This window comes from Gallinula chloropus, assembly GCF_964237585.1.
Source record: "Gallinula chloropus genome assembly, chromosome: Z".
In the NCBI taxonomy this organism is placed as follows: domain Eukaryota; kingdom Metazoa; phylum Chordata; class Aves; order Gruiformes; family Rallidae; genus Gallinula; species Gallinula chloropus.
The window spans coordinates 36,328,387-36,354,929 of NC_140089.1; the positions used below are offsets into that span (position 1 = coordinate 36,328,387).

A 26,543-nucleotide genomic window follows, 5' to 3' on the forward strand; every position below is an offset into this window, starting at 1 on the left:
TTCTGTTTCCTGTTTGTTTTTCTTTTCTAACCAGCACACGCACTCCTTCCAGTGCCGATATTTGGGAGATTGAGGCTGATGCCAGCTACAAATAAGTTTCAGTTAAACCATTGTAGAGTATTTCTGAAATGAATCATAGAATACCAGGTTGGAAGGGACCTGAAGGGTCATCTGGTCCAACCTTTCTTGGCACAAGCACTGTCTAGACAAGATGGCCCAGCACCCTCTCCAACCAGATCTTCAAAGTATCCCATGTTGGAGAACCCAACACTTCCCTGGGGAGATTATTCCAGTGGCTGTTCTCATTGTGAAAAATTTTTCTCTTGTGTCCAATCAGAGTCTTCCCAGGAGTAACTTGGACCCATTACCTCCCCTTTTAAGATCAACCTTCCACCTTCTTTGTAGCCACCTTTAATTACTGGAACATGGTGATAAGATCTCCCCTAAGCCTTCTTTTCTCAAGGCTGAGCAACCCCTGTTCTCTCAGCCTTTCCTCATATGAAAGGCTTCACAGCCCTTTGATCATCTTTGTGGCTCTTCTGTGAACCCTCTTCAGCTTGTCCATATCCTTTTTGCATACTGGGGACCAAAACTGAACACAGTATTCCAGGTGTGACCTGACAAGCCGCATCTCAACAACATCATACTCCTTTCTTAACACTCTTGGGTGGATATTGTTAGGGTCCATTGATTTGTAATAGTCCACATATCAACTCCTCCTTCATTGATGGTTCACATCAACCTGGATTTTTGTTTGCAAGACCAGGGTCCCAACAGTGCTGACATAGATAGGGGTGAAGGAAAAGTTCATAATCTCTACCTTTCCAGAGTTGTTGGTGACTAACCAACAGTAGTTTTGACATCACTGGCCCATTTCAATTGAAGCTGAGCTTTTGCTTCTCTTACTGCATCTCTGCACATGCTGGGAATGCCAACTGATGCAGTTCTCAATGGGTGTTTGCTTTTCCATCTGCAGTACTTTTTTGGTTTTGAGCAGATTCAGAAAGTCACAAGTAAGTGAGGGGAGTCTTATGCTCTGCTTACTTCCCTTACCTTTAAAGGGGATGAACTGTTTTTATTCATCTAGGAGAGCCTTCTTGAAAAACTCCCAGCACTTGTTAGCTCCTTTATCTTCCATGGAAGCTTCCCACAGAGACCCTTCCAACTGAGCTCTGAGTGAGCTGAAGTTTGTTTTTCTAAACCCTTTGTCTTCATCCTAACCTTCAGCATGCTTAGCAGCATCCCAAACTCCACTCCATTGGAGCCAAGGCTATTGCTGATATGTTAAAGCAGAGAAAGTCCATCTGCAAGATGGCATTTGCTATTTCAGTGGCAAAAAGTGGCCAGAATTCTTAGCTCCTTTAGCATCAGTCAGGAGAAGGAAGGGCTGTCTGCCAAAGGAGGTTGACACTGCACTGGAATATTCATTCCTCTTAAGTAGCTTCCACTGGCAAATTGCCTTGGGTAGGTGGGTGAGACCCCTGACTGCTTTGGTGAGACAGGCAGCAGTAGCACTGAGAGCTTCCATGAAGGGCAAAAAAAGGTCACAGACGTGTGTGGCAGTGGTATTTCAGTTCAAAGGATGGGTAGGGGCAGCTGCTGTCTGGCTTCCACTGTGAAAGGTACTGTCAAATCGTGTAACACAAGCTACTACTAGGTGATTTCTAGGGTACACGTGTCTGATATATAACTCTGATCAAGAGAAACAGAAGCTGTACATTTGTATAGTGAAACAGGGAAAAACCTTGGATGCAAAATAAAGGAAAAAGCCACATGCTTTGTACTTCTTACAGCAAAAGTACTCCAGAGTTGGTTTGTCTCCTTCCACCTGTCTTCCCTTTGAAAGTACCCCGATGCACGCATTGCCATCAGGACTGAAGGGTGTCGATGGAGATTTCAAAAACTGATGCAGGGCTTAGAGTGGAAAGTAGGACATTGCAACAGCCAGGGGTGAGTCCCACCTAGTGCTCGTGGGCGGCGTGGGTTGGCAGCCCAGGAGATAAGAGCACCGAGAGTGAAAAGAGAATGGAGCAAACTCATTGGCTGCTTCCAGGTTCCCTGACTGGCCCCGTGTCCTCTGCCAGCTTTTCTGCTGGCAGTGGACATGCTCCTTCTGCCTATCATTGGCCTTCTGTTCCCTCAGACCTGCTCTCCTTTGCAGCCTTCTAGCTGTTTTCTGGGCTCCCTACCAGGCAGTTCAGCTACTTGTTCACCCAGGGCTGGCAGACCTCTTCTTTGTCTAAAGCACAGAGCAAGACCTGGCAGATGGCACTGGCAACAGGAAACAGGAAAGAGGTCAATCACAGAATGCTGAAACCAACATATCTCAGGTGTTCCTTGTTAAAATAGGAACTTGCCATTATGGTGAAGGATTTCACTCTGTGGGACATGAGCTACCCTGCAGAGAAATGCAACGTGTCCCCATAGATGCAGAGTACAGGACAGGTTACAGGGATTCCCAAATCTGTCAAAGCAGCATTTTTTTCTTTGAGGCCTGATTCTGAGAGGCAGAGTAACCGCATATTTTTCTGTATGAAGCTTGGGAAGGGGATGCAGAGTACTTCTTAAGAAAGGAAGCGCTCCTGTTACAGTAGAAGAAAGTAATGCTTTTCAGTTCTAAGTATTTTAAATTCCTAAATATAAAATAATTCTACATGGAGTCAGCTAGGGGAAATAAATGGTCAATGCATCCATGCTGGTAGGTTTCTTGAAATTGGAAACTGAGTGATACCTAGTCTTCTTTATCCCAATTTTTTTAGACCTTCATTTGAAAGCAGTAGACAGCCCGTTTTATCATCAGAGGTTGGTTTTGATTGACATCTGCATTCACCTCATTTTGCCACTTATTAGGGAATCAAAATTAGCTAATTCTTCAGATAGTTTTCAGTGATGATTCTTTCAAAAATTTTTCCTTACTATAGATGGTTCCTGGGGTGATGTAAATTTGCCAACACAGTACAGTGAGTCCTATCAAATCCTAACACATCCTATCCTCTATACTAATGGCCTAACTTGAGAATGGATCTGCTACAAACAGAAATGGTGGACTCATGCTTTGGTAGTTTTTCAGGTATTATCACCGTTCTGGTACCAGAGCTGTTGTAAGGAACACAAAAAAAAAAGTTATAAGAAGAGCTAAAATAATTTATAAGAACAAAAAGAAGAGAGGAAAACATCTTCCTTCTGTCTAACATCCTTTTTTTTTTCATGTTTCTTTTTGTTTAACTATCTGTCCTTCAGAAAGTAGATGTTACCAGCCGGGCAGTTATGGAAATAATGGCAAAGACGATAGAGTATCTTCAACCCAACCCAGGTAATGTAATTTCACAGTCTCACTGTACCCACAGTGCTTTTAGAAAATACTCTTTCTCACCAGTGTGTAGTCTGACACATCTCATCCTCACCAGGGCAGTTAATATTAACATATTATTGGTAAAGTTTCCATGGAGTAAAAGACTGAGATGAATACAGGCTTCTGTATTAGGCTGTCAGGGAAAATGGAGAGTGGCTTTGGGAGGCTTGTTTCCCTTTTGTGTGTTGTTGCTTGTTGCTTTAGGTAAAGGGGCATCATATGGCTAGAGACCAGGTGCATTTGCTTGCAGGCATCACAATGTCAGCGCTTTGAGCATGGGAGGACTCTTTGGAGCTGGACATGGCTGTGGACTCCCCAGGGCAGCTGAGCATGGCCTGGCAGCCAGGGCCCATCCCACCGCTCCAGCCAGGAGTGGGGCAGAACTGGGGAAGCAGCAGCCCTGGGCATGGGCATCTAACTGAGTATGGGGACAGGGAGGCCAGGCCATCAGCCAATGTGTGAGTATCAGGATTAGGCACGACGAGGGTGTCTGCATGAGACATCTCTTTGTTCTGCAGTCCAAATTATTCACCCTGTGTGAGGGAAAAGGACCAGTCAGTCCTTGCAGTCTATGGGGAGAATGGCAGACTTCTGAAACAACATCTCCAGGGCACAGGAGGAGATGTAACAATCCCTTTCACATGGTACTCTAATGATTTCCCATCCTCATCAGTGTTACTACAAAAACATTACTACTGTTGATACTGAACTGGAGAAAAGTGAAGATAAATGGATATAATCAGAGATTACTAAATTAAACCTTCAAAAGAGAAAGGATTGATTTCCACAGGGAAGTAAATGAATGAAAGGTTTTGTGATAAGGATTATGGAGAGCTGGATGCTCCTCTCTTGCCAAAGGATCCTCAGAAGGAGGGGTGATCTGGAGCTGTCACAATCAAGTACAGCATTAAATTCAAGAACTTGAAGATTTCCATACTGAACCTCAGAATTTTGATACTAGCACAAGTAAATGCCACCTTCACTGATGGAGTCAGTGAAATTATGCTTGTGCAAAATTAGCGTGAAGGTAAAATGAGGCCCTCTACCTACCTTAAGTGACTTATAATTTCATGGAAATGTAGACTGAATTCACTCATTCACTCTGAGGATTTCTTTTCCTAATAGATGGAAACATATTTAAACCAGTGTGAAATATTTTAACTCCAGTGTGGTAGAGTGAAGGACTGTTGCTTGTATAGCTTAAATAGTGGTATTTTTATGTTAGACCACAGAGGAAAGGAGAATAATTTGATGATGCTGCCAGTGGACTGAAAAAAAGGAATAATATTTACAAGTTCAAGAACTGCTAGAGAGAAAATAACGATGACTAGAACAGTTTCTACTTCAACAGTTGAAATACTGTTTATGACTTGAGTCCACAGCTTCATTGCTCATCGTCAACAAGCACTGTCCAGGAAAAGCAATAGGATTGACAAACATTGTGGGGCTAGTGATAAAATTGTTAACTACTGTCAAGCTGCTGTTGTGCAACATGTTATAGACTGAGTAATAAGTTTTGGCTGTTCAGTGCTTCTCTGGCTGCCTTCTGAGTGATTATGATTGCTGTGAATCATGAAAGGAGGCTCACAGCAACAGCAGTGAGCAAAAATTCTGGAAGTAGCTAGAGTGTGATTTCAGGCCCCTCAGGCTGATGTAACTCTGCAGTGCTGCAAGAAAGAGCAGTGTCCATATCCTAGCTACACATCCCTTCATCTGCCTATAGCATGTGCAAGTAGTATCAGAAAATTAAAATTGTAATAGGTGGGAGGAAGATTTTCCTTCTTTAATATCAAATGAGGTCATGTTACTCATTACACAGCTGGGAAATGGTAGCAAGTGGAGTAAGAGGAAAAGAGGACTGATTTTTTGGCCTCTCACCTGATCTTGGATTGTTTTATGCCAGTTGCAGAAGGGCTTCCTACAGTGAGAAGAATTGCATGGAAGATTAGTTTTTCAATAAAATAAAACATTTAGAGGGTTTGGGGTGTAGCACACCATCCTTGATAAGTAAGATGTGCCCTGAAAACACCACTGTGCTTAGATAACATAGTACTGCAGTGCTAGCGATCAGGTGGCTTCACGGTGTTTTGAAGGACAAATAAATGAAGTATGTGGCATTGCCTAACTTCATTAAACAGTTAATTAACTAATGCTGGAAGGAAAAAGGAAAAGTAAGGGCAGGGTTTGCCCTTGAACGCTTCCAGGGAGGAGGTCAGTGTGTCAGTGTCTCAGCACCCTCACAAGGAAGAATTTCTTCCTTGTATCAAAGGCTTACTATACCTGACCATAATTTCAAGAAAAAGATGTGCAGGATTAACAGGACTGAAAGTAAAAAGAATGAGGAAATGAACCCACTGCTGAAGTTTCCTTCAAACTCTTTGACAGTATTATTATGGTTCACTATGGCTCTGTTAACACTTCATATTAAGGTGAATCATTAGTGACACTGTGAAAGTCAATGCAAAGGAAAGGGAACGGAACTGGGAAAACAGGCACTCAGGTCACTTCCATGTGGTTTTTTGTACACCTCTGCCTGTCCTCAGTCAGGGTGAAACTGCATAGAGAAGAAATGTAACTAACACAATAAAGCAACAGAAATGAAAGGGCTCAAGATGGGATTTTGAGACTGACTGAGCACAAACTTACATCTGGTCCTGTGGGAGTTACTGGCTTTCACTGTAAAAGAAGCGGAATGAGGCCACTGGTGGATGTGTTCTAAGTTTTTCTACCAAATCAGGATTCTAATATAATCAGCATTAAATAATATGAATTACTGAAGCATGAAATTTTCATGCTTACCTTTATTCTCTTTATGATTTATTTCTTGTCCTTCCTACTGTCCTTTCATCTCTTTCATTCCTTCCTGTACCTTTTGCTTTCTACTCTTACCCGACTGTCCAGAATACAGCCACTTCATTATTTTTTGTATTGCCTCTTACATATTTTTCTTTTATTTCTGTTTCTGTTTTAATTCAGCTTGCTGTTTTCCTAATTGATTTTGTTTGTGCCTTAGATTCTTTTGTCCTTCTGTATTTTCCCATTGCCACCATCGTTTTGGTGCCATTTTTAAAGGCCAGACCCTTAATTAAAATGTGTTTTCTTATACTGAACAGTCAGCCAGTCTGCTGACTGTATTTTATGTAGTGGGTAGAAACAGAAGGCATCAGGAAGTTCGGATGCTGAGAAGCATGGTCTGGTAGCACTTAAGGGTAATGAGAAGGCTTACAAAAGACATGATTAATGTGTGTTAAAAAAAATGTTATCCTTTTTAGCTGCTTCTCTGGCAAAATAAAGTACTGTGACACTTGTGTCTGTTTCTGTGTCTATGTCTGTGCCTACGTTTACATGCTACAAAGTGAATACGCATTCAGCATCAAGAATCATCTTTTCATATGTACTTTCAGAAGTAAATTAAGAGCAAAACACTTCTTGACTCCAGTCTGCTAATGTTTTGTTTTGTTTTAGAAATGTGTGCCAGGTTGAGATTTGACCAATGAAATCAGCACACAACAGTATGAGCCACTGATGTTTTTTAAATGGAAATGCCAACTCATAAGAGCAACTAACAAAGTCAGGTCTTTGCAAGGAGGAAGGTAGAGGCATTCGTAGCTACCCTCCTGTAGCATGCACAATAATGTAGGTAGAAACACCCACTGAGTCGGCTTTGCTGGCAGTAAGATTTGGCTGGCAAAATTTGGAGTCAAGTGCCATTAATTAATTTACTCTCTGCAGGCTATTCATATTCTGTAGTTGCTAAAATTCACTAAAACACATCATCAGGCAAATTAGTTCTTTTATGTTTGCCATCTTTGTCTTCATCAATTATGGTATTTGTGTGCTTTCTTCTGATTTGCAGTTGTTCATGTGAAATAAAGTACAGCTAAAGTACAATTGAAAACTGCATTTACCTAGGAGTTTCCTCAAATTCCCATAAAAAGAAGTGTTTCAAAGATTGTTGGACATCATATTTGGGGACATCGATTTTATTTAATATCCTACAACAGAGAAACTTTCACACATTTAAAATACGTGGGCCATGACAATTTAATCTTGAGTGTACCTAGCTTGGACATTTCCTTGAGAGGAAGGCTGGCTCAATCTGCTATCCATCTGGTGCATGAGGATTTTAAGATTAAGAATCTGGGGATATCTTACAGGCTTTTCTGTCAGAGTTGTAGCACGTGTCAAACATGCTATCTTGGGAGTGAGCATGAGCTTTCTTCTGCCCAAGTCATTTCAAGGGAAGCTTTGACTTAAACTTTAGGGAAGAGCCTCCTCTCTGGCATGTCAGCAGAAGAAAAAAGTCAATGACCAACATTTCATTCCTTTGCTCTAAAAATAATTGATGGAAAACGGGTCTTAGCCCTAAACTTAGATAATGTCCTTCAAATATATTGCAGTTAGCTCAGATGAACTGAGAGTGCATTCCTTTCGGTGTGGTCAAGTGACGACATGTTTGTAACCTCTGCCACTTGCCTGCTTCAGCTTCCAGAGCTAAACTCAGCATGATCAACACTATGTCAAAAATTCGAGGCCAGGAAAAAGGACCAGGTTACCCTCAGGCTGAAGCCTTGCTGGCAGATGCGATGCTGAAATTCGGCCGAGAACTTGGAGAAGAATGCAACTTCGGTAACGTGACTACTTTCCTTTCTCTTATAATGTCATTAATATGGCAGTAAAATTTCATGCAACTTCCATTATGGAGGTGCTGCAATAAAGAACTTCTGCAAGAAGCATCAGAGTCCTGCTGTGTAAGATTTCTCCTTTAAGGTCAGTCTGGGTCTGTTGAGTATTTTTCCTAGAGTTAGACTTGGGATTCTTTTCTTGTGGATGAAAGTCAAACTGCTGCCATTTAGACCCATATCCATACAGGGTTTCAGTCAGTTTTTTGTCGTAGATCATGTTACTGGGGATGTGTTGGGACGAAAGATGGGTTTGGAAATTACTGTCTATGCATGTGCACAGTAAAATGCTTTAGTCCTCAGAATCCTTGTAATAAAAGTTACTGTCTTTAGTACAGGGAAGGAATAAAGGCTAACAGATTTTTAATAGACTTTGACCTTTTCTTCTGATGAAATTGCACATTTTCAGGCACCAGTGAATACCGCTCTCTTACCTTGCAACCACTTCTCCCTCCAAGCCACAAATGAGTTTGCAGCTGCCTGAGTTAGAAGTGTTAAATTGAGGCTTAAAATTGTGTTCTTCAACGTAGAGGTCTAACCATAAGAGTTGACATTCACCACAGGATCTTTCTTTCCTATTTGTGGGCTTCTCTGTGGCCATTTTTATATGGGACTACTCAGGACCCTCAAATAGGACTGTGAAAATTCCATTTCCTCCTTGAATCTTCACAAAAATGTTTCTGGCATAAAGACATTTGCAATGGAAAACGTACTTTCTTACTGTTTCTTTATCGTTTGCTAGTTAGCTTAGTAGGGTCATTTGTACTAAACAGGACTAAATTGGCCTTTCAGTTGGTTGCCTCTCATTTGCTGAATTTCAAATACATTTTTTAAAACAAAAATTAAGAACCATCAGAATTTAGTTTGTGCAAATTGCTGTATATTCCTGATGATAACTGCAGATTGCATGCAGTAGCACGCAGCAGAAAAGCAATTGCTTTCACATTCTGAGCCAACAGCAGCTATTATAGCTGTTTGTCACTCTTCCTCCAGGTCTGGCAGGATCTTTAGTTTTGCAGTGTACTTCTGGCATCCCCAGCTTGAGAGACAAAGCTCCATCTGATTTCTCACACTTTATGTTTTCAGAACCTTTGTATTCTTCGGAAGTGGATTTTTTTCCCCTCACCTCAAATCAGAAGGGTATTTTTGAACTTCTTGCTTTTGTTTTTATGCAGAGGAGGTAAACCAGAGTGGCAATTCTGGCAGCACTCAACTTAGTCATGGAGGAAATCTCAGAAGGAGGATAAATCTTACTGATGTGTATGAACTTGAATAGGTGTATGAAGTTGATAATTTAATCAAAAAAAGTCTTTCATTAAAAAAATTATGGAATTATTAAGGAATTTTAAATTTGATACTGTCACTAATCTTCCTGATAGCCATTGGACTTGCATTAGAGCTATTTTTTAATGCAGTCTAGTGTCTGGTGATAGCAACACTGGAGCAAATACAGGTAATTCTTTCCTAGCAAATTAGTTTTACCAGAGTGAGGAGTGAACAGACGAGGGCTGTGGAGGAGTCTGTCTTGAAGCAGTGTGGATCCTAAGTTCAGCTGTGTTAACAACGCATAAGGTGGGGTCTGCAGAAATGTAAAATCCATGTTGCCCTTTGGCACAGTGTGTCATACTCTCATTTCTTTCCTAAGCTTTAGTTGTTAAATGAAATATTAACAGAAATTTCCATGGCACAGTTGCATTCTACAGTTATTTATAAACTGGACCTTTTCTTTAAGGGCCAGCACTTGCGGATGTGGGAGAAGCTATGAAGGAACTTTCTGAGGTCAAGGACTCTTTAGACATGGAAGTGAAACAAAACTTCATTGATCCACTTCAGAATCTCCATGACAAAGACCTGAGGGAAATACAGGTATTGCCCCCAGCAGTGCCGAACGTGCAGACGGCGTATTTCCAGAACTTGTTAGTTGTGTAGTTTAAAGTACACTTTCAGTTTACAAATTATCTGATTTTAGCCTCTTTTGCCTTGAGTTTTACTTTAGGGTGTCTCATGTTGATGAGTTAGATAGAGGTCAAAATTCTAGTGTTTTTTGCATTGTCGAGCTTATGCAGGCAGAAACACAGTACTTCAGTGCTGCCACCTGAAAGCTCGTTTCACTAAACAGATGAACAGATGATTCCATTCTTTTTTCTGGGGTATGACATGTGAGGGCATTTTGATATTTTCCTCTAGACTGGCACTTCTGTTTGTATGAAGACTGTGTCCAAAAGTTTCCCAGGAATTTTAAACACTAACACTGTCTCCTTGCATCAGTCACATAATTAGTAATCCAAGAACAAGCCAGCAGTTACAGAGAAAAATCTGTTTGCACACATGCTTTTGTGGACACCACCTAATTGTATAATTAATTGTGGAAATAAGAGTGCCTCCAGGTTCAGCAAATGCTTATCTTTGTAAGTAACTGTTGTCCTGAGCTCGGTAAGGCTTCCGTATTGTTAAATATATTTGGAAGAAAAATGTCTTAGGCAGGTTAATATAATTTACAAAGTTGAAAAGTGATAAATATCTTAATAGATGACAAAGCGATTCTTCTGAGGGAAACACCTATGTCTTTGTGGCTCATGCTGGTGTCATTAGCTTTTGGCCAGCTTGATGTGGCATCCATGATTGACATGGATGTTACATCAGCTAACAATCTAGAAAATATGTAAGAAAGGATAACATTAAGATCCTTTGGTGCTCTAATGGAACTGATAAAATTATGTTTTTGTGTTGCTTTGCTTATGAGAACTGTTACACAGGCAAAAGTGTAGTAACATGCTGTTAAAAGGGTTTTCTCTTAAACATCTAGAGAAAAAACTAATGTTCAGGTAATTCTGCATGAGAGTTAAAAACAGGTGGCAATTGAAGTTACTCAATCTGCGTGGCCTTTTTAATGTTAAAGGTCTGTCATTTAGACAGTAGCACACCACAGCTGCTCAAAAGACACGTAAAACCACCTAATTTATTGTTCTGAAGTAGGTTTTGTCTTCTCTCCCCGCTGGAGAAGGTGTCATATACAGCAAAGAGCACATGCTCACACATGGAGACAGACTGCCTGATTACAGCAGTGTATAATGAGAGTTGGGGAACACCCCTTACACTGCGCTGGCGTTTGTGTTTTTGTCCTTTAGCACCACCTGAAGAAGATGGAGGGACGCCGCCTGGATTTTGATTACAAAAAGAAAAGGCAGGGCAAGCTGCCTGATGAAGAGCTTCGCCAGGCTCTGGAGAAATTTGATGAATCAAAAGAAATTGCTGAATCGAGCATGTTCAACCTTCTGGAGATGGATGTGAGATATCTCTTGTTAATCTTTGAGATGAATCTTAGAAAGATACTGCTGCAGCAGAGAAGGCAGTCTGAAACAATCTGAAACTTGAAAGGTTCATTAAAACACGACACCACAGACTCTTGTCACTGTACAGAGTGGACTCAGTGAGAGGCTCAGAAGCTACAGTAACTTACAACATGCACTTTAGGACTAAACTTATAGGTATTGTATAGGTAACTGAGCTAAAGAACATAAATTCTCTGTAGCATCATTGTGTTTCCTAACTGCATCGTGTTACTTAGAAAACCAAAATATCTTCTTAGAATTATGTAAATGTAAATCATGACTTTTACTTAGCTGTAGTTTTAGGATTTGAGCCAAGGTTTTTACTCAGGCGTGTGGGCTGCTGAGAGGATTGGTAAAAGATCAAAGACTATGAACTCACAATCCCACAGTTTCTGCTATATCAGATGCAATAGTGAATAGGAAAGACAGAGTGTGACTAGCATATGTTGTGCTTACAGACTGATTTAGGATTGAGCATCTACTGATTTTTTAAATACTCTATTTATAATGTTGAAACTGTAAAATCAAACAATAAGAAAAAATACCTCTTTTGGAGGAAAAAATGTTTCAGCCAAAGTGTCTTACAGAATCTATGATCAAAGGAAATTCAGTTGAAATATTTCGGTTGAAGTATACCATTGAATTTACTTATATTTAAATGCACTATTAATTTAACTCTTCATTTTGTTACCAGATTGCTTAGAGGGGCCATAACAAACCTGAAAATATTTGCATGTCAGAAATTAAATATAGCTATGCTGAAACAAAAGAAGTGTGTGCAGGGTTGTAATCCTAGCCTGCGTTACACCACCGTGGCTCTGGGTTTTAGGGTAGCTGCTAGCAGTTGCATTGCCCACACAAAAGTTTGGGATGTTTTTCCCTTCATTAAGTAGATGAAATGCTATCTGCCTTCACTACACAAATATTCTGCATCCAGTAGGATGCAGTATCTTCCTGTTTTGGTCTCCTTCACAGGCTGGAGTAGAACATACCATAGTCCGTATGGCGTGACCATGGTCTGTATGGTTTTCTGCCCCTCAAAGGCAGGGAGTGCAATGGTGTGTTATGCTCATAACAGTCTCATTTTTACTTTTATAGCGTTTGCTGAAGGAGGTAGGTCTGTAAGCTGCTGCTGCTGTTCGTGCAGATCAGCCATGGAGATGATCAGTGGAGAAAAGATTTGGTTACCATTCCAGATCAGGTCATAACCAGGCATGGTAACGCTTAAAGGCTGATACGTAACTGTTTACCAACTACAAAGGTGAATCAGGTTTTTAGAGAGATAAGTAAAGCTGCCTTTGCAATGTCAATGTGACAGTGGTCTTTACTCACTCTTGATGAGCTGTTAGTACTCACCAAAGGTATGACGTTTTAATGTTACTCCTCAGATTGAGCAAGTGAGCCAGCTTTCTGCTCTTGTACAAGCCCAGCTGGAGTACCACAAGCAGGCCACACAGATCCTACAGCGAGTTACTTCTAAGCTGGAAGATAGGTAATGCACTTTTTCTAAGTCTGTTGAAATTTTGTTTTTGTTATACAGAGGCAGAAAACCTTTGAGTACAATGCAATGCTGTTATCTTTTGCAACTTGGTAATTGTATGTTTATGAAAAAAGGGCCATTTCATCAGGTAGTTCCAGGCTGGGGGTTGTATGTTGGAGATGCATATACTTCCAAGTATGACTAAATGAGGACTGAGTTCAGGAAAGCATCTCAGCTTTCAGCATCTCAACAGCAGAGCTGTTAAATGTGATTTAACTGAAAGCAAATGTTTATAAATATTGCAAGTCCGTGGGACCTACACCCTTGCCTTCCTTACCATTCCTGCATATATCCACAAAGTAGTCTTTCTGAGGGAAGATGCTAATGATTGCATTCCTCATCTACCTGAACATCTTCCTGAGCCTGCTGGAGAGATCCCCATCATTTGCCACCTTATTAATCATAGAATGACAGAAGTTGGAGGGACCTCTGGAGATCATCTAGTCCAGCCCCCCTGCCAGACCAGGATCAGCTAAAGCAAGCTGCACAGGACAGCATCCAGGCGGGTTATGAAATACTCCTTTTTTCAGCTTTAGTATCAGATTAATTTTGATGCAAGGCTTAATGGAGTTTACCTCTTCCATCTCCTTTTCTATAACTGATATCTCAGAATTGATACCTTTTTAATAAAATTTTAGAATTTTTAGTTTAAATTTTTGTTTCCATCCACATGAAACAGATGGTACCCCCTTGAAATGAGGAAAATAATGTTTGTAAATGTGTATCAGCTTCCCCCACACATGTCCTTCTTCAAGGAAACTTACCATACAGCAAAGATTGTTTAGTCCACATGGTGCAGGAAGACTCCTCCTAAAACCTGGACATAATTTGCAACAGCAGATAATGTTCACATGCTGCGTGAAGGCAGCTTTTTAATTGTGCATGATTCTTTGATGTTTTCTGATGTCATTAGTGTAGATCTAATTTCTTGTATGACTGGGTTTGTCAGTGTTTCGTTTCTCAGAGCACACAGTCTCTAACCCTCATCCAGTTCTGTCTGCAAGAGATTTCTCTTCCTGTATCAGTTCAGATAATCCTCTGCCCTTTTGAAATTTCTGCTAAACAGTCAGTACCTTTGCTTTAAGTTTCAGTGGTAAATTATTTTAGTTTTTCAAGAACCTTTCATCAGACTGCTGTTACAGATCAGCTGAAGTACAACTTCCACATAAATTTACTGTGCATCCCTAATTGTAAAGACTTTGCTGGCTAAATCATACTTTGTCCATGCCACTGGGCACAAACCAGAGCACTGTGAGAGGTTCTCTCTTGGTATTAAGCAGTGACAGAGCCATTTAAAGTACTTGTCTTTTCCTGCTGATTGTATACAGGCAGCAAAGAATGCCTGGCCCCAGGTTTTGGAGGGGTTTTTTTTGACCATTTGGACCAGAAAAAAAAAAAAATTAAGCTGAGCAGATTTGTTACTGTTCACCCTCAGTGAACATCTACAGCATCATCTGAACTCTACTGCACATGCTGCCTGTTTTCTGGGTACTTTCTAAAAGGTGTGAATGGAGCTTCTTTGCGCTGTTGTTTGGCATGGAGAATGTCTTACAACTGCTAAAACTGTTCTGTTTAAAATATTGCTGAAAGAATTTTTTAAAAAAATTATGAATTAGCCTTAAAAAGCTATGAAAAATTTTGAAATGTGCTCATCTTGTATTTTTTCTGGGTGATTTACATTAAGCAGCAAAACTTTCTTGAGGAACTGAAAATGCAAGAATTTTCCTTTTTCTTCCAAAGGCATAAACTTGTTTAAAATACCATGATTCCAGGAGAAGGGGCGTGAGAAATTTGGCAAAAGTTGGGATACTTGCAATAAAGATAATAAAACCTGGAAGGTCAGCAAAGGCCTTTCCTTCTGAACTCTTTATTTGCTAAGCAAAAGGAGGCTGCAGTTTTCAAGACAGCATCGTGACAGAGCAGCTGGGAAGCAGGAATGGTTTCCTTGGAGATGCTTCTTTTCTTAAGAAACATGGTTCACACTGAGCCTTTGGGTAATATTTAGCAAGTTGTTAGAACTGTCACTTTCTAGTTCATAAATGTAAAAAATGGAATTTGTTTCACGGAAGTATAAAGTGTAATAGAACTTGTGTAAGGATTTCTTCAGAACTTCATTGTTTTGAAAAAGTAACTTCTCTCAATGAGGGAAACAAAGCAAAGCCTTTTGCTTTCAGTTTATTTTGTCAGCTTCATTGATTTATGTTTTTAATATGACTTGGCTGGTCCTGTGTGGAGTCAGGAGTTGGACTCGGTGATCCTTATAGGTCCCTTTCATCTTAGGGTATGAAATAAAAACAGTTTCTGGGGATTGACTACTATTGATAATATTTTGGGATGGTGAGGGAACCCTTTTTATCAGGATCAAAACCAGTTAAGTTAGAAGCAGATCTTTTTGAAGGATAAATCAAAATATGCTACTAACAGCAAGTGCAGGGCAGATCAAGAGTAGGTTAGAGAAACCAACTTGTCCTTTAAGTACAGAGGTTTAGACTCAAGTATTATTCCATATGCGGTATTAGTAATGTATGTGGCAGTTTGTACCCTTCCTTATATTTTACCCTGAAATCTGAAAATGTACCTTTTCCTGGGAGTCATTTAGAAATATAGGTTGAAATTAATTATGCATAGTATTTTTATTTGGAGAGTCAGGAAAAAATTGAGTTGTCTGCATCTGTGAAACAAAGCAGATGAGAGAGCTGGGCAGTCACCAGCAGCATGAAGTTTAACAAGGGCAAGTGCCAGACTCTGCAGCTGGGAAGGGGCAGCCCTGGCTGCACATCCAGCCTGGGGGGTGAGACACTGGATGCCAGATATGCTGGGAGGGATTTAGGGGTCTTGATCAACAGCAAGTTAAACAGGAGCCAGCAGTGTGCCCAGGCAGCCAGGAGCGCCAACCGTACCCTGGGGTGCATCAAGCAGGGCATGGCCAGGGTCCAGGGAGGGGATTGTCCTGCTCTGCACTGTGCTGGTGCAGCCTCACCTTGAGTACTGGGTGCAGTTTTGGGTGCCACAGTACAAGACGGACCTAAAACTGTTGGAGAGTGTCCAGAGGAGGGTGGCGAGGATGGGGAAGGGTCTGGAGGGGAAGTCTTATGAGGAGAAGCTGAAGTTCCTTGATTTGTTCAGCCTGGAAAAAAGAGGCTGAAGGGTTTGTGGCTTCCTGATGAGGGGAAGTGGACAGACAGAGATCTCCTGCCTTTGGGGACTCTCTTCACTGGCAGGACCCAAGGAAACTACAATGAATCTGCAAAAGGGGAGGTTTAGGTTGAATGTTAGGAAGAGGCTCTTCCTAACATCCTAAGAGGGGGGTCGGGCACTGGCACAGGCTCCCGATGGAAGTGGTCACAGCCCCGAGCTTGGCTGAGTTCAAGAAGCATTTGGACGCTGTGCTCTGTCACATGCTCTGACTTGGTTGGTCCTGTGTGGAGTCAGGAGTTGGACTCGGTGATCCTTATGGGTCCCTTTCATCTTAGGGTATTCTATGAGTCTATGAAATATTTCAAATTACAAGTGAACTAAGTCTACAACTGAAGTCAGTACATTCCTACACAGTCTCTACACAAAATGACAGGAGTTGGCATCGACCAGCTGAATAGTTAAGGCTTGCCAGGGAAGAAAAAAGTCCTGCTAAAAGTGGGGGCAGACATGTTTGTACAGCCCTTCTGTAAGCACTGCTAGTCATGTAACACGTTTTTCCTCTGTTAGAAGCTCTCTGATATTGCTAGACAAATATTGTTAGACAAAAGTAAACCAGGCAAAATGCCTTTCTTTCCCAGAGGAAAAGAAAAATTAATAAACTCATGATATAGCCACATCAGGTGTTTTCTTTGTAATTTAAACTAATTTTACAAACAAAAAATCACTCCAAATGGCAAAATCTGTTTAATCTGGATGATTGGTGGATGAGAACTTCATCATGTTTGGTGTATCTCATCTGTTAACAGAAACTAACTCTTGACATTTAACTTCATGTCTTGTTAGAATAAAAGAGGCATCATCCCAGCCCAGGAGAGAATACCAGCCCAAACCCCGTATGAGCCTGGATTTCACAACTGGTGACAATACTCAGCACAATGGAGGAATTTCCCATGCCACTACACCAAAACCATCAGGTAATGGCATTAGCAATGCGAGGAGAAAAGGCAGCTCCATCTGAAGTTTTGCTGCAATGCAGAAGTTCCACGCTTTCTTACAGAGATTAGATCTTCTGTAACGCAGAAGGAGAATGAGAATTGTATAGGAGAGATCTGTTTGAACACGGTCTTAAGTGGTTCTTAGGGTCAAGAATTTCCTTAGTCCTAGAAGCTCAAAGAGATGCTACCATACTAAATTCACCTTGAAACATAGATCTTTACAAAATAGGCATTTAGAAAACTGAAAAAGCAACTGCATTTTTAAAATGAAATTGCAGAAACCTGAAACACACACTGGTGGTTTGGCCCTGGCTGGAGGCTGGATGCCCACCAAAGTCACTCTCGCTCCCCTTTTCAGATGGAAAGGGGAGAAAATAAATATTGAGGGGCTTAGGAGTTGGATAAGGACAAGGAGAGATCATTCTGCAATCAGCATCACGGGCAAAACAGACTCAATACAGAACAAAGGACAGAAAACTCTCTAATTTATTACACTGCACTGCGCACCCGGTCGACACCAGAGTGGGATAATGAGAAGCACGACAGATCTTAAAGCACCTTCCCTCCATCCCTCCCTTCTTAGCAGACTTCACTTTATTAATGATTTTGCTCCCTTTCTCCCGCCGACATCGTGGCACGGGGAGGGGCAGGGACTGGGGGAACGGGGGTTTCAGTCAGTTCCTCAGGAGTTTTTTCCCTTCATGGCCAGGGGGGCATTCCTCACACCCTTCCCCTGCTGCACTGTGGGGTCTCACCCACAGGAGACAGTCCTTCACGAACTTCAATGTGAGTCCTTTCCCACAGGGCTCCAGCTCCTCACCAGCTGCCCCAGCGTGGGTCACTGCTACGAGGCACAGTCATAAGTTATCAAATGTTCTCAGTTTCTGAGGCCCAGACTGCTCCAGCCTGGTCCTCCACAGGATCACAAGCCTCTCCCCTCCAGCAAACCTGCTCCAGCATGGGTCTTTCTCTCTCTCTCATCTCTGTGTCTCTGTCTCTCTCCATGGGCTGCAAGTGCTGGCAGGGCCTTGCTCCAACACGGGTCACAGCATCTCCTCTGTGTCTCCACCTGCTCCATCCAGTGTGGAGCCTCTCCACGGGCTGCAGGTGAGGTCTTGGCCTTTTCCATGGGCTGTGGGGAGACACCCCCTCCACCATGGGTTTCTCCATGGGCTGCAGAGGCATCTTTCTCTCCGGCACTTGGGGAACCTCCTTCCCCCCTTCCCTGGCCTTGGTGTCTGCACAGCTCGTTACATCTTCTCACTCCCTTCTCTGGGGGCAAAAAGCAGCATTTTTTTTTCCTCCTAAATGTGATTCCCAGAGGTGCTGTGATCGTCGCTGATGGGCTCAGCCTTGGTCAGCAACAACTCCGGCCTTGAGCCAGCTGGTGTTTGCTCTGTCAGGTCTGCAGAGAGCTTCTGGCTGCTTCTTGCAGAAGCCACCCCAGCAGACCCCCTTCTCCAACAGAACCCAGCCATGTGAAACTGCAACACACACCCACACACCTATACCCATACCCCCCCAAAGCCTCCATAACCTTATCCTGCTTTTTAAAGCCAGGTATTACAACACAAGGACCCTGAAATTTAAAAAATTACTAAAAAGAAAAACAAGGCCATCTGACTTATTTTCTTCATCCAACTTGGAGCAGCACAAGCAAGGTTAAACATTTGTATGACTGCATAATTGTTATCTTGAACAAGTGCTTATTTTATACCAGCACATACTAAGAAAGCCTTACTATTTGTTTTTCACAGCAATGGTCTCTTATCCCATGTTAGTAGTGAGGGCTGTACTCTGTCCAGAGCCTCAGTTAATCCATTTTACATCAGTGACAATTGCTAGTACATTCCACCTTGCAAGACTGGATTTTTTTCACTACCATTTCCATCAGGATTTCCTCCATTCACATCGCAATCTGATGTGAATGTTTTATGTTCTTCCAGGCACAGGCTGCAACAGTGTCTCCATTTGGCAGCTGCAACTGGAAATTGCCTTGCATAATCTCTCAGACTCCTAACAATCTTGATAAGATAGTGAGGAGGGGGATACAACGGAGGCTCCTTGTGGATGAGTGTGGCTTGAATCTTGCATGCTAAAGCTCTCCTCATGCCACCAGTAATTTTATTCTACACTTTTTTTTTGCAGTGGCAGGAACGTTTGTCTGTGCCAAGGCAGCACAGTCTGGTGTTCCTGTGTCTATTCAGTAATCACGTTTTCCTATCCAAAGAAGCCTTTAGCATTTTCTTCAGTAGGTTTGGGTTTTTTAAAGTGTTTTTCAGTTTCAGAGAAATGCCCCATTGTTTGAAATTTCTTTAATGTATATTTGGGGTGGTTCATTCAGAGCTCAGATCTTCATTAGATTTTATTTGCTAAGGCTTCTAAATCTCAGCTGGTAGCAATGAGGATACCAAACATACAAAGCTGTAAAGATTGTTGATGCCAGCAAAATAGTCTTCTTGACAAATAAAGCAAAATACACTGTGAGCAGTAGGTAAAGAAATGAAAAAAGCTTTCACTACAGAATTTAATAAATTAATCTGGTATTTAAAAAATTGCTCGATTGAAATCTATAGAAGTGGAATATTTTTGTCCTAAATAGCTCAAGCATGGGCCTTCTTGCCATAGCAAGTGGTTGAAAAGAATGTGCAAAAATTTTAATCTGAAACAGACTCACCCAGAAGCTGGCAGATGTGCCGTTGTGGTGGAGTGGCCCATGTCAGTACATTCTTGCCACAGTAAGTGAGTGATGGTTTACGGCAGAAAGTCAGGTTGGGGGTAGAAGATTCCTTACAATTTAGTGCTGCAAATCATAAATATTCTGACAATAACAATTTTCCTTTTTGTAGGCTTAAAGCTATAAAGATTCAGAGTGGGGGGAAGCAGGGGGAAATACAGGGGATGTGAGGAATATTTATAAATTTAGTACCGTGTGTACAAATCTTATCTAACTAATAACTCAATATTCATAAGCCATCTTAAAGGGGTTACTGTTACGTGTTCATATTAGGTGGCTTTCAATTTCAAACTTGCTCTGAATCTATCCTGGTGGCCCTGCAATCAAGTATTTTGTGGGAACGGGAAGAAAGAATTTGGAAACCTCACCTCAAAATTCAGAGGGCCAGTAGCATATGCAGTGGTTTACAGTGTAACTGTACCAGTAAAAAAGGACACAGATGCAGTTAGATCTTCACTGTTGTTTTAAGCTACCCTTTACCTGAAACAAATAAATGTACTTACCTGAAGCAAATAAAGAAAACATATCTGTGCCAGTAAAGCCCAAAATACATTAGGGCTTTTGCTTCTTGTTGTTGTTGTTTTATAAACAGATAAAAAATAGATTCCAAACTGATGGCAACCATGCTTTTATGTGTGGGCTTGGCTCTTTCAGGATTCTCAGACATTTACTAGTGGTCACATACAAAAACTGGCTGCCAAAAGCTGATAGCTGTCTTCTAATGAAGTTTAGCAGTCCAGATTTAGATGTTATCACAGAACTGTCATCAGCATATAAGCAATACCAGAAACAGCCAAATCTGTACTAAGTACAATGGTAAAAAAGGATACTGCAGCTGTTGGGATTTCTAAGCACATTATTTCTTTGTGTTTCGTTTCCATAGGTGTTCACATGGATCAGCCATGCTGCCGAGCTCTGTATGACTTTGAACCAGAAAATGAAGGGGAGCTGGGATTCAAAGAGGGTGATATCATTACCCTCACTAACCAGATTGATGAAAACTGGTATGAGGGAATGCTTCATGGCCAGTCAGGTTTCTTCCCCATCAATTATGTCGATATTCTAGTTCCATTACCCAATTAGGATGGCTGATTCACCGCCTCTGACCCAGATAGTTGTGTCAGTACCACTGCTTTCAGAATGCTGCTTCTTACACCTTACAAGTGCAAACTGCAGTGGTTAGAGTCACTGATTCCCACTGAGCATCTTTGGTTTACGTGTTGTCATACTACGTGGTGGTGATGCGTGGTATCTTCTGAGTCAGCATAGTGTGGGTTAGTTTATGGGCCATGCTGGCCTGGTGGTAACCAGCGCCATTACTGAGGTGAAACTGGGAAGATGATGGCAAACAAAGCAGGTGGGTGATAGTGAAGTAGCAGGAAGTGAAGGCGGTATTGGGAAGATAATGCCTATCACCACTGCATTACTTTTCAGTCTTAGTTCTCTATAAAAAAGAGGGAAAAGTTCTTGCCATTCCACCTTTCCCTTCCTAATGATACAGTTCACACAGGTCTTAACACTGACTAACCAGAATTGTATCTTCCAACCAAACTGGCTTGCTGTTCTCACCAAGACAGTGTAAATGTAGACCCTCTGGTTTTTCAGAAAGTGAACCACTGTACTGTGTGTCCTGCTGCTCTCTGCTCATTTTTATATTTACTTAATTATTGTTAAAAAGCCTATTTCCATCCAGAGGTAAACTGTAAACCATAAAATGGGGATTCCTGTAGTACAAACCTTGGACCACAAACCACCTGAATTTGCCCTTCAGGAACTTTGAGCATGCTCACCAAAATGCCAGTAAGAGGGCAAGATGGGGAATAAAACTGGCATTTAATTGTTTCTTGTCAAGTCATAGCACAAAATCATGCTGCTTAAGCACCAGATATCCTTTGTAAACTCACTCACTGAGGAATACAACAACCAACCAAACATGACCCTCACTTCATTTGTTTCTGTCTACCATGTGTTCTTCGAACATCATTTGTGCATATTCTGCCCTCAATGAGGACTAAATAAAACTTGTCATCTTTTTGTGTTGAGCAATTAAAAGACATGTGGCTGTATATGCAAAAACATTTCCCGTATGTTTAGTTGGTTCTCTTGTGTTCCTCCTTCCTGCACTTTGTGTGTCCAGTGCTGTGCCTAGCTTCTTGGCATTCTTTTGGTAACAGTTGCAGATGTTCTGTTAGTTTAGTTATCCAGAGTTATATTTATCTAAATTGTACAGACTCTTTCAGAGGTTTAATGTGCTGCTTCGAATGTGCCACTTCAGTACTGAATAATGTGAAATGAAGACAATTCCCTACTGCTTAATGTATAAACTATATCATGGAAAGTATCAATACTTCAAATAAATGCTGAGAGAATAACTAGAGCAACATTGTGGATTATTATTTTTTTACTTTCAAGTGCATCTTGCTAACTTTGGCTAACAAGAATTTTATTTCAGAAAGCATTTCCTGCAAATGTGAAAAATACCTTTTTTTTTTGTCATTATCATATTGCTTCAATTAAAACTCATATGTATAATGGCTGTCATAAACAGGAAAAACTGAACACTGAGCACATTAAATTAATGTCATGATGACCAGCAGGCAATCTTGTGGATACAGGGTGTTTCCCATTAAAGAATGCTGATATTCATAAACCCCACAGTAAATTTTGGAGACATGGCAACTTGAATTTTATTTTTTCTTTCATATGACACCACATTTTATTTCATATTCTTTGTTGTACACATACTGTGTGGGTTAGCCTTGGCAAAGAACCAAGCAGGCACTCAGCTGCTCACTGTTCCTTCTCAGTGGTAGGATAAGAAAGCTCGTGGATTGAGGTAAAAGACAAGGAGATTGCTTACTGGTCACTGTCACGAGCAAAACGGACTCGACTTGGAGAAAACTAACTTATTACCAATTAAAGTAGGTTTGTGTAGAGAAACAAAAAAGACAGACATTAAAACAGCACCTTTCCTGGCCCATATCCCAAGCTCAAATTCACTCTTTCACTTCTGACTCCTCCTCACCAGCAGCACAGGGGAATGTGGAATGGGAAACTCGTGGTCTATCCCCTCTGCTCCTCCTTCACGGCTTTCCCCTGTTCCAGCACAGACCACAAGGTGAGTATCTGCTGGCCATGGACTGCCTCCTCAACTTGCTTTGACCTTGGTGTTCCCCTTACAGTTTGTCACTCTTCTTTCTCCCCTCCTCCTCTCCCTGACCAGCATGCAGAGCTTCGAAGCTCCCTTCCAAGCCAAACTTATTTTAAAAAAGAAAAACCATATGCATATACCTATCTACAGCTCCTGTTACTTTCTATTGCAGTTCTGGCCTAAATCCTAGGACAGGCCTCAAAGTTAAGTTTTTATCAGTGACTGGAAGTAACCTGTTTCGAACCTGATGGCCCTAGAACTTTAAACAGACGCATTAACGGTGGTGTCCTACAATTAAGAACTCTGATGTTACACATAATTAATGATACTAATTGTCAAGACCTAGCAGTCACAGGTAGTGCTGCTGGATCTGAGCGATTAGTTTCTGGCCCTGGCCGCACCCCTGTTCTATCAGGTTATTACTTTGCAGTGTTTGTGGAGGACAAGCAAATATAGGGCAACTATTTTAGAGATAATTTTACATGATTTAGAGCAGGAGGGAAACTGGCATGCAGTGCTGTCCCACGTTGCTGCAGGGACCTATTTTTTAAGGTATAGGGAAATGTTTCTGTCGAATGATGCCAGAGGAAATACACAGAATAGTCAAAAATTCAATTACACACCATCACTTGATGACATGGACCTGGTCTTGACTTGTTACAGAATTCTTGCCAGTGCCATATTGCTCTGTTCTCCATTTCATATAGGTAATCCATGAAGAGCGCTTCATTCCTCAGGTGGTAAGACTAAAATCTTATTTCACCAGGACAGAGACTACCAGGGCTGACAGAAACTAACATCTAGAGCTTCATTTCTAGGATGCAAGATGTAATCCAGGGATTGGAAGAAAGCAGGAGAATATTTGCTTTTACATCTCGGGTAGTTCAGAGTTTTACCTGTGGAGCCCTGTGACTCCATTCCCTTCTAGAAGCATGAGACGTTGATGAAGGCAACATCCTTTTTTCACTGGTAAACTTAGAACTTCTGTCATCCTGCTTCCTAAGGTGTATGTTTTCAAATTTTCAAAGAACCAAGGAAAAAAATCAGATTTGGAGAGTCATCTAGAGAGTCAAGTCCAACCTCCTGTTCAGAGGACTTATGCCCAGGGACTTGTCCTGTTAAATCTTGAACATACACAAACTGGAGCTGCAGATTCCCTAAGACTTTTTTCTTGCAGAGAGGTAGAACAACCTTAGTTTCACTGAAAATACTGACATCATAGCACTGTAGAAAATAGCTGGTATATGCTATGAATCTGAGAAACTTGTATACCCACCAGCTTTCAGTGTTTTCTGTAGTGGCTGCCTCCAAAGCTTGTGTGCTATGTATAGTGAGAAGGAGACTGGTTATAACAGTTATTACTATACCGGTTGACAATATGAAGTACTTGAGGGGAACTAAGTCATTTAATGGTGGAAGTGACGATACACAGCTCGCATTATTAACTGCACAAGGAGAACTCCACAAATACCCTGGCTGGGTTTCAAGGATTTAACATGCATTCTGAGTGCCTATGTCTGAGGTTTGGTTTCTCAAAGTGCTTACTGAGGCGCTGCGTAGCCCAGTGGTAATTACAAGATTTGTTTGTTAGCTTTCCCAAGTGTCTGCATTTCTTACCCACAAGCACTTGAAGCCTTGGCAAAACTCATGTGACTGTTTGCAGCTGATGACCTGTATAACCCTCTGCAAATACTGCAAGCAGAACTGAGTCCAGTATGCTGTGATATTTTCTTAATTTATGTCAAGATCTGCTGGCAGATTTGATTTTTAAACCCTGTCAGCAAAACCTAGCACCAATCCTAGCTGGGTGGTCCCAGTCAAGTATTTTCTATCTCACACTGCCTGGACCTTCCAGAGATCACCAGGCGAGGAAGAAACCCAGAAGGTGCTGTAGTAATGCAGGAATTATCGCATGTCTGAAGCTTCAGCCTGTGGCTGGTTGCATATTGAACAAGGCAATTGTAGAAGAGACACAGTCTGCTAGCAGGAAGTTTCAGAATCTGGACTCCTCACTGCTGACTTTTCAGGTGGTTCTGGGAAGTAAATGCTTCCTGAATCATGAGGGAACAGCAGAGTACTCAGTAAGAAAAAGGGGCAGGTGTTTTATTTATCTTCTCCTGTTCTTCCAGGAACAGGGCGATTGTTCTGGTATTTCTCTGACTCTAGTCTTTAAATGAAACATAATTGCAGCTGCTTCTAAAACACATACTGACGTGAAGAGAAAAAGAGAGCCATTAATAGAAAACCTTGCAAGATACTTCACTTCAGCCTGAGAGGAGGAGGTGACCTCTGACAACCCTTTTGCAGTAGGGCCAATTAGCTTGCTAGCAGTGCACAGTGAACATAATGCAAGCTTGACCCATCAGGAAAAGACACACATCAACACACATCAGTGGTGATGTCCAAAGGAAACTGGAGGCACCAACCTTCTGATCCAATGTTGTACCCAGTTCCTGGGTGATGAGTGGGATAGAGGGAAGAGTGATGTTAAGGCAGCTGATCAGCTCCTGCAAGTCCTGTAAGCAGGTGCTTTAAAGCTTGCTCTTAAAAGAGCAGAATGAGTTACAGATATAAAATAAATAGAAGGCAGCTGGACTGTTTATGCCACTATTTTAACACTTTTCAGCAGCAGGATATAAAGCCTGGTACATCGCATGAATATAATTTAGGCTCACAATGTCCACTACAAAAGACATGAGTAAAGCTGCTCATGTATGTGTAAAGTTGAAATAGCTGTTTAAAATGAGAAAACTTCCAGAGGGCAGTTATAGATCATTTCACCATGTCCTCAATATTCCTGCTCGCAGAAACTGCTATTTGCTTTCACTTTGAGCACCATGAAGTTACTAGCTTTGCAGCCCTCAACACAAGAAGGACATGGATCTGTTGGAGCACGTCCAGAGGAGGGTCGCAAAAATGATCAAAGGGTTGGAGCACCTTTCCCATGCAAACAGGCTGAGAGAGTAGGGGTGGTTCAGCCTGGAGAAGAGAAGGCTCCAGGAGGGCCTTATAGTGGCCTTCCCCTACCTGAAAGGTGCCTATAAGAAAGCTGGGGAAGAACTGTTCACGAGGGCATGTCGCACCAGGACAAGAGGTAATGGTTTTAAACTAGAAAAGGAGAGATTTAGGTTGGATCACCGGAACAGCTTGCCCAGAGCAGTAGTGGAGGACCCATCCCTGGAGACATTCAAGGTCAGGCCTAATGAGGCTCTGATCAACCTGATCTAGTGAAGATGTCCCTGTTTACTGCATGGGGTTGGACTAGATGACCTTTAAAGGTCCCTTCCAACCTAGCACATTCTATGATTCTAGGGCCTTACGGGGTTTACAAAGTCACCTAGGTCACATTGTACCTGTTTCCAAATCTGTTTAAGGTCCTGAAATGTGACTCAACATAGACCTTATGTACCATGCTTGAAGAGAACTGTTGCCAGAAATGGGGCAGTGAATTTAGTTTTAATTCTCCAATTGCACAACAGGGCTGATAATAATTCTGTATTTCACAGATCTGTTGAGAATATATATTAATGTACATAAAGCTCTCAGTTTTCTCTATGCAATATTAATCCAGACAAATAAAAATCGCTTCTTTTACCCAGGGCAAAAAAGGATATTT

General features: G+C 41.5%; 1 protein-coding gene across 1 annotated transcript in view; it reads left to right on the forward strand.

Moving 5' to 3' along the window:
• SH3GL2 (SH3 domain containing GRB2 like 2, endophilin A1) overlaps positions 1-20,859 on the forward strand; it is a gene marked incomplete at both ends in the record, with an annotated part of 94,527 nt that extends 73,668 nt beyond the window's left edge. Inside the window, 7 exons of the mRNA XM_084278395.1 lie at positions 3,241-3,313; positions 7,838-7,981; positions 9,767-9,900; positions 11,163-11,321; positions 12,755-12,858; positions 16,888-17,018; positions 20,660-20,859. Of these exons, the coding sequence (XP_084134521.1) occupies positions 3,241-3,313; positions 7,838-7,981; positions 9,767-9,900; positions 11,163-11,321; positions 12,755-12,858; positions 16,888-17,018; positions 20,660-20,859 (945 nt within the window). The remainder of the gene's footprint in view (positions 1-3,240; positions 3,314-7,837; positions 7,982-9,766; positions 9,901-11,162; positions 11,322-12,754; positions 12,859-16,887; positions 17,019-20,659) is intronic.
• Between the last annotated feature and the right edge of the window lie 5,684 nt (positions 20,860-26,543).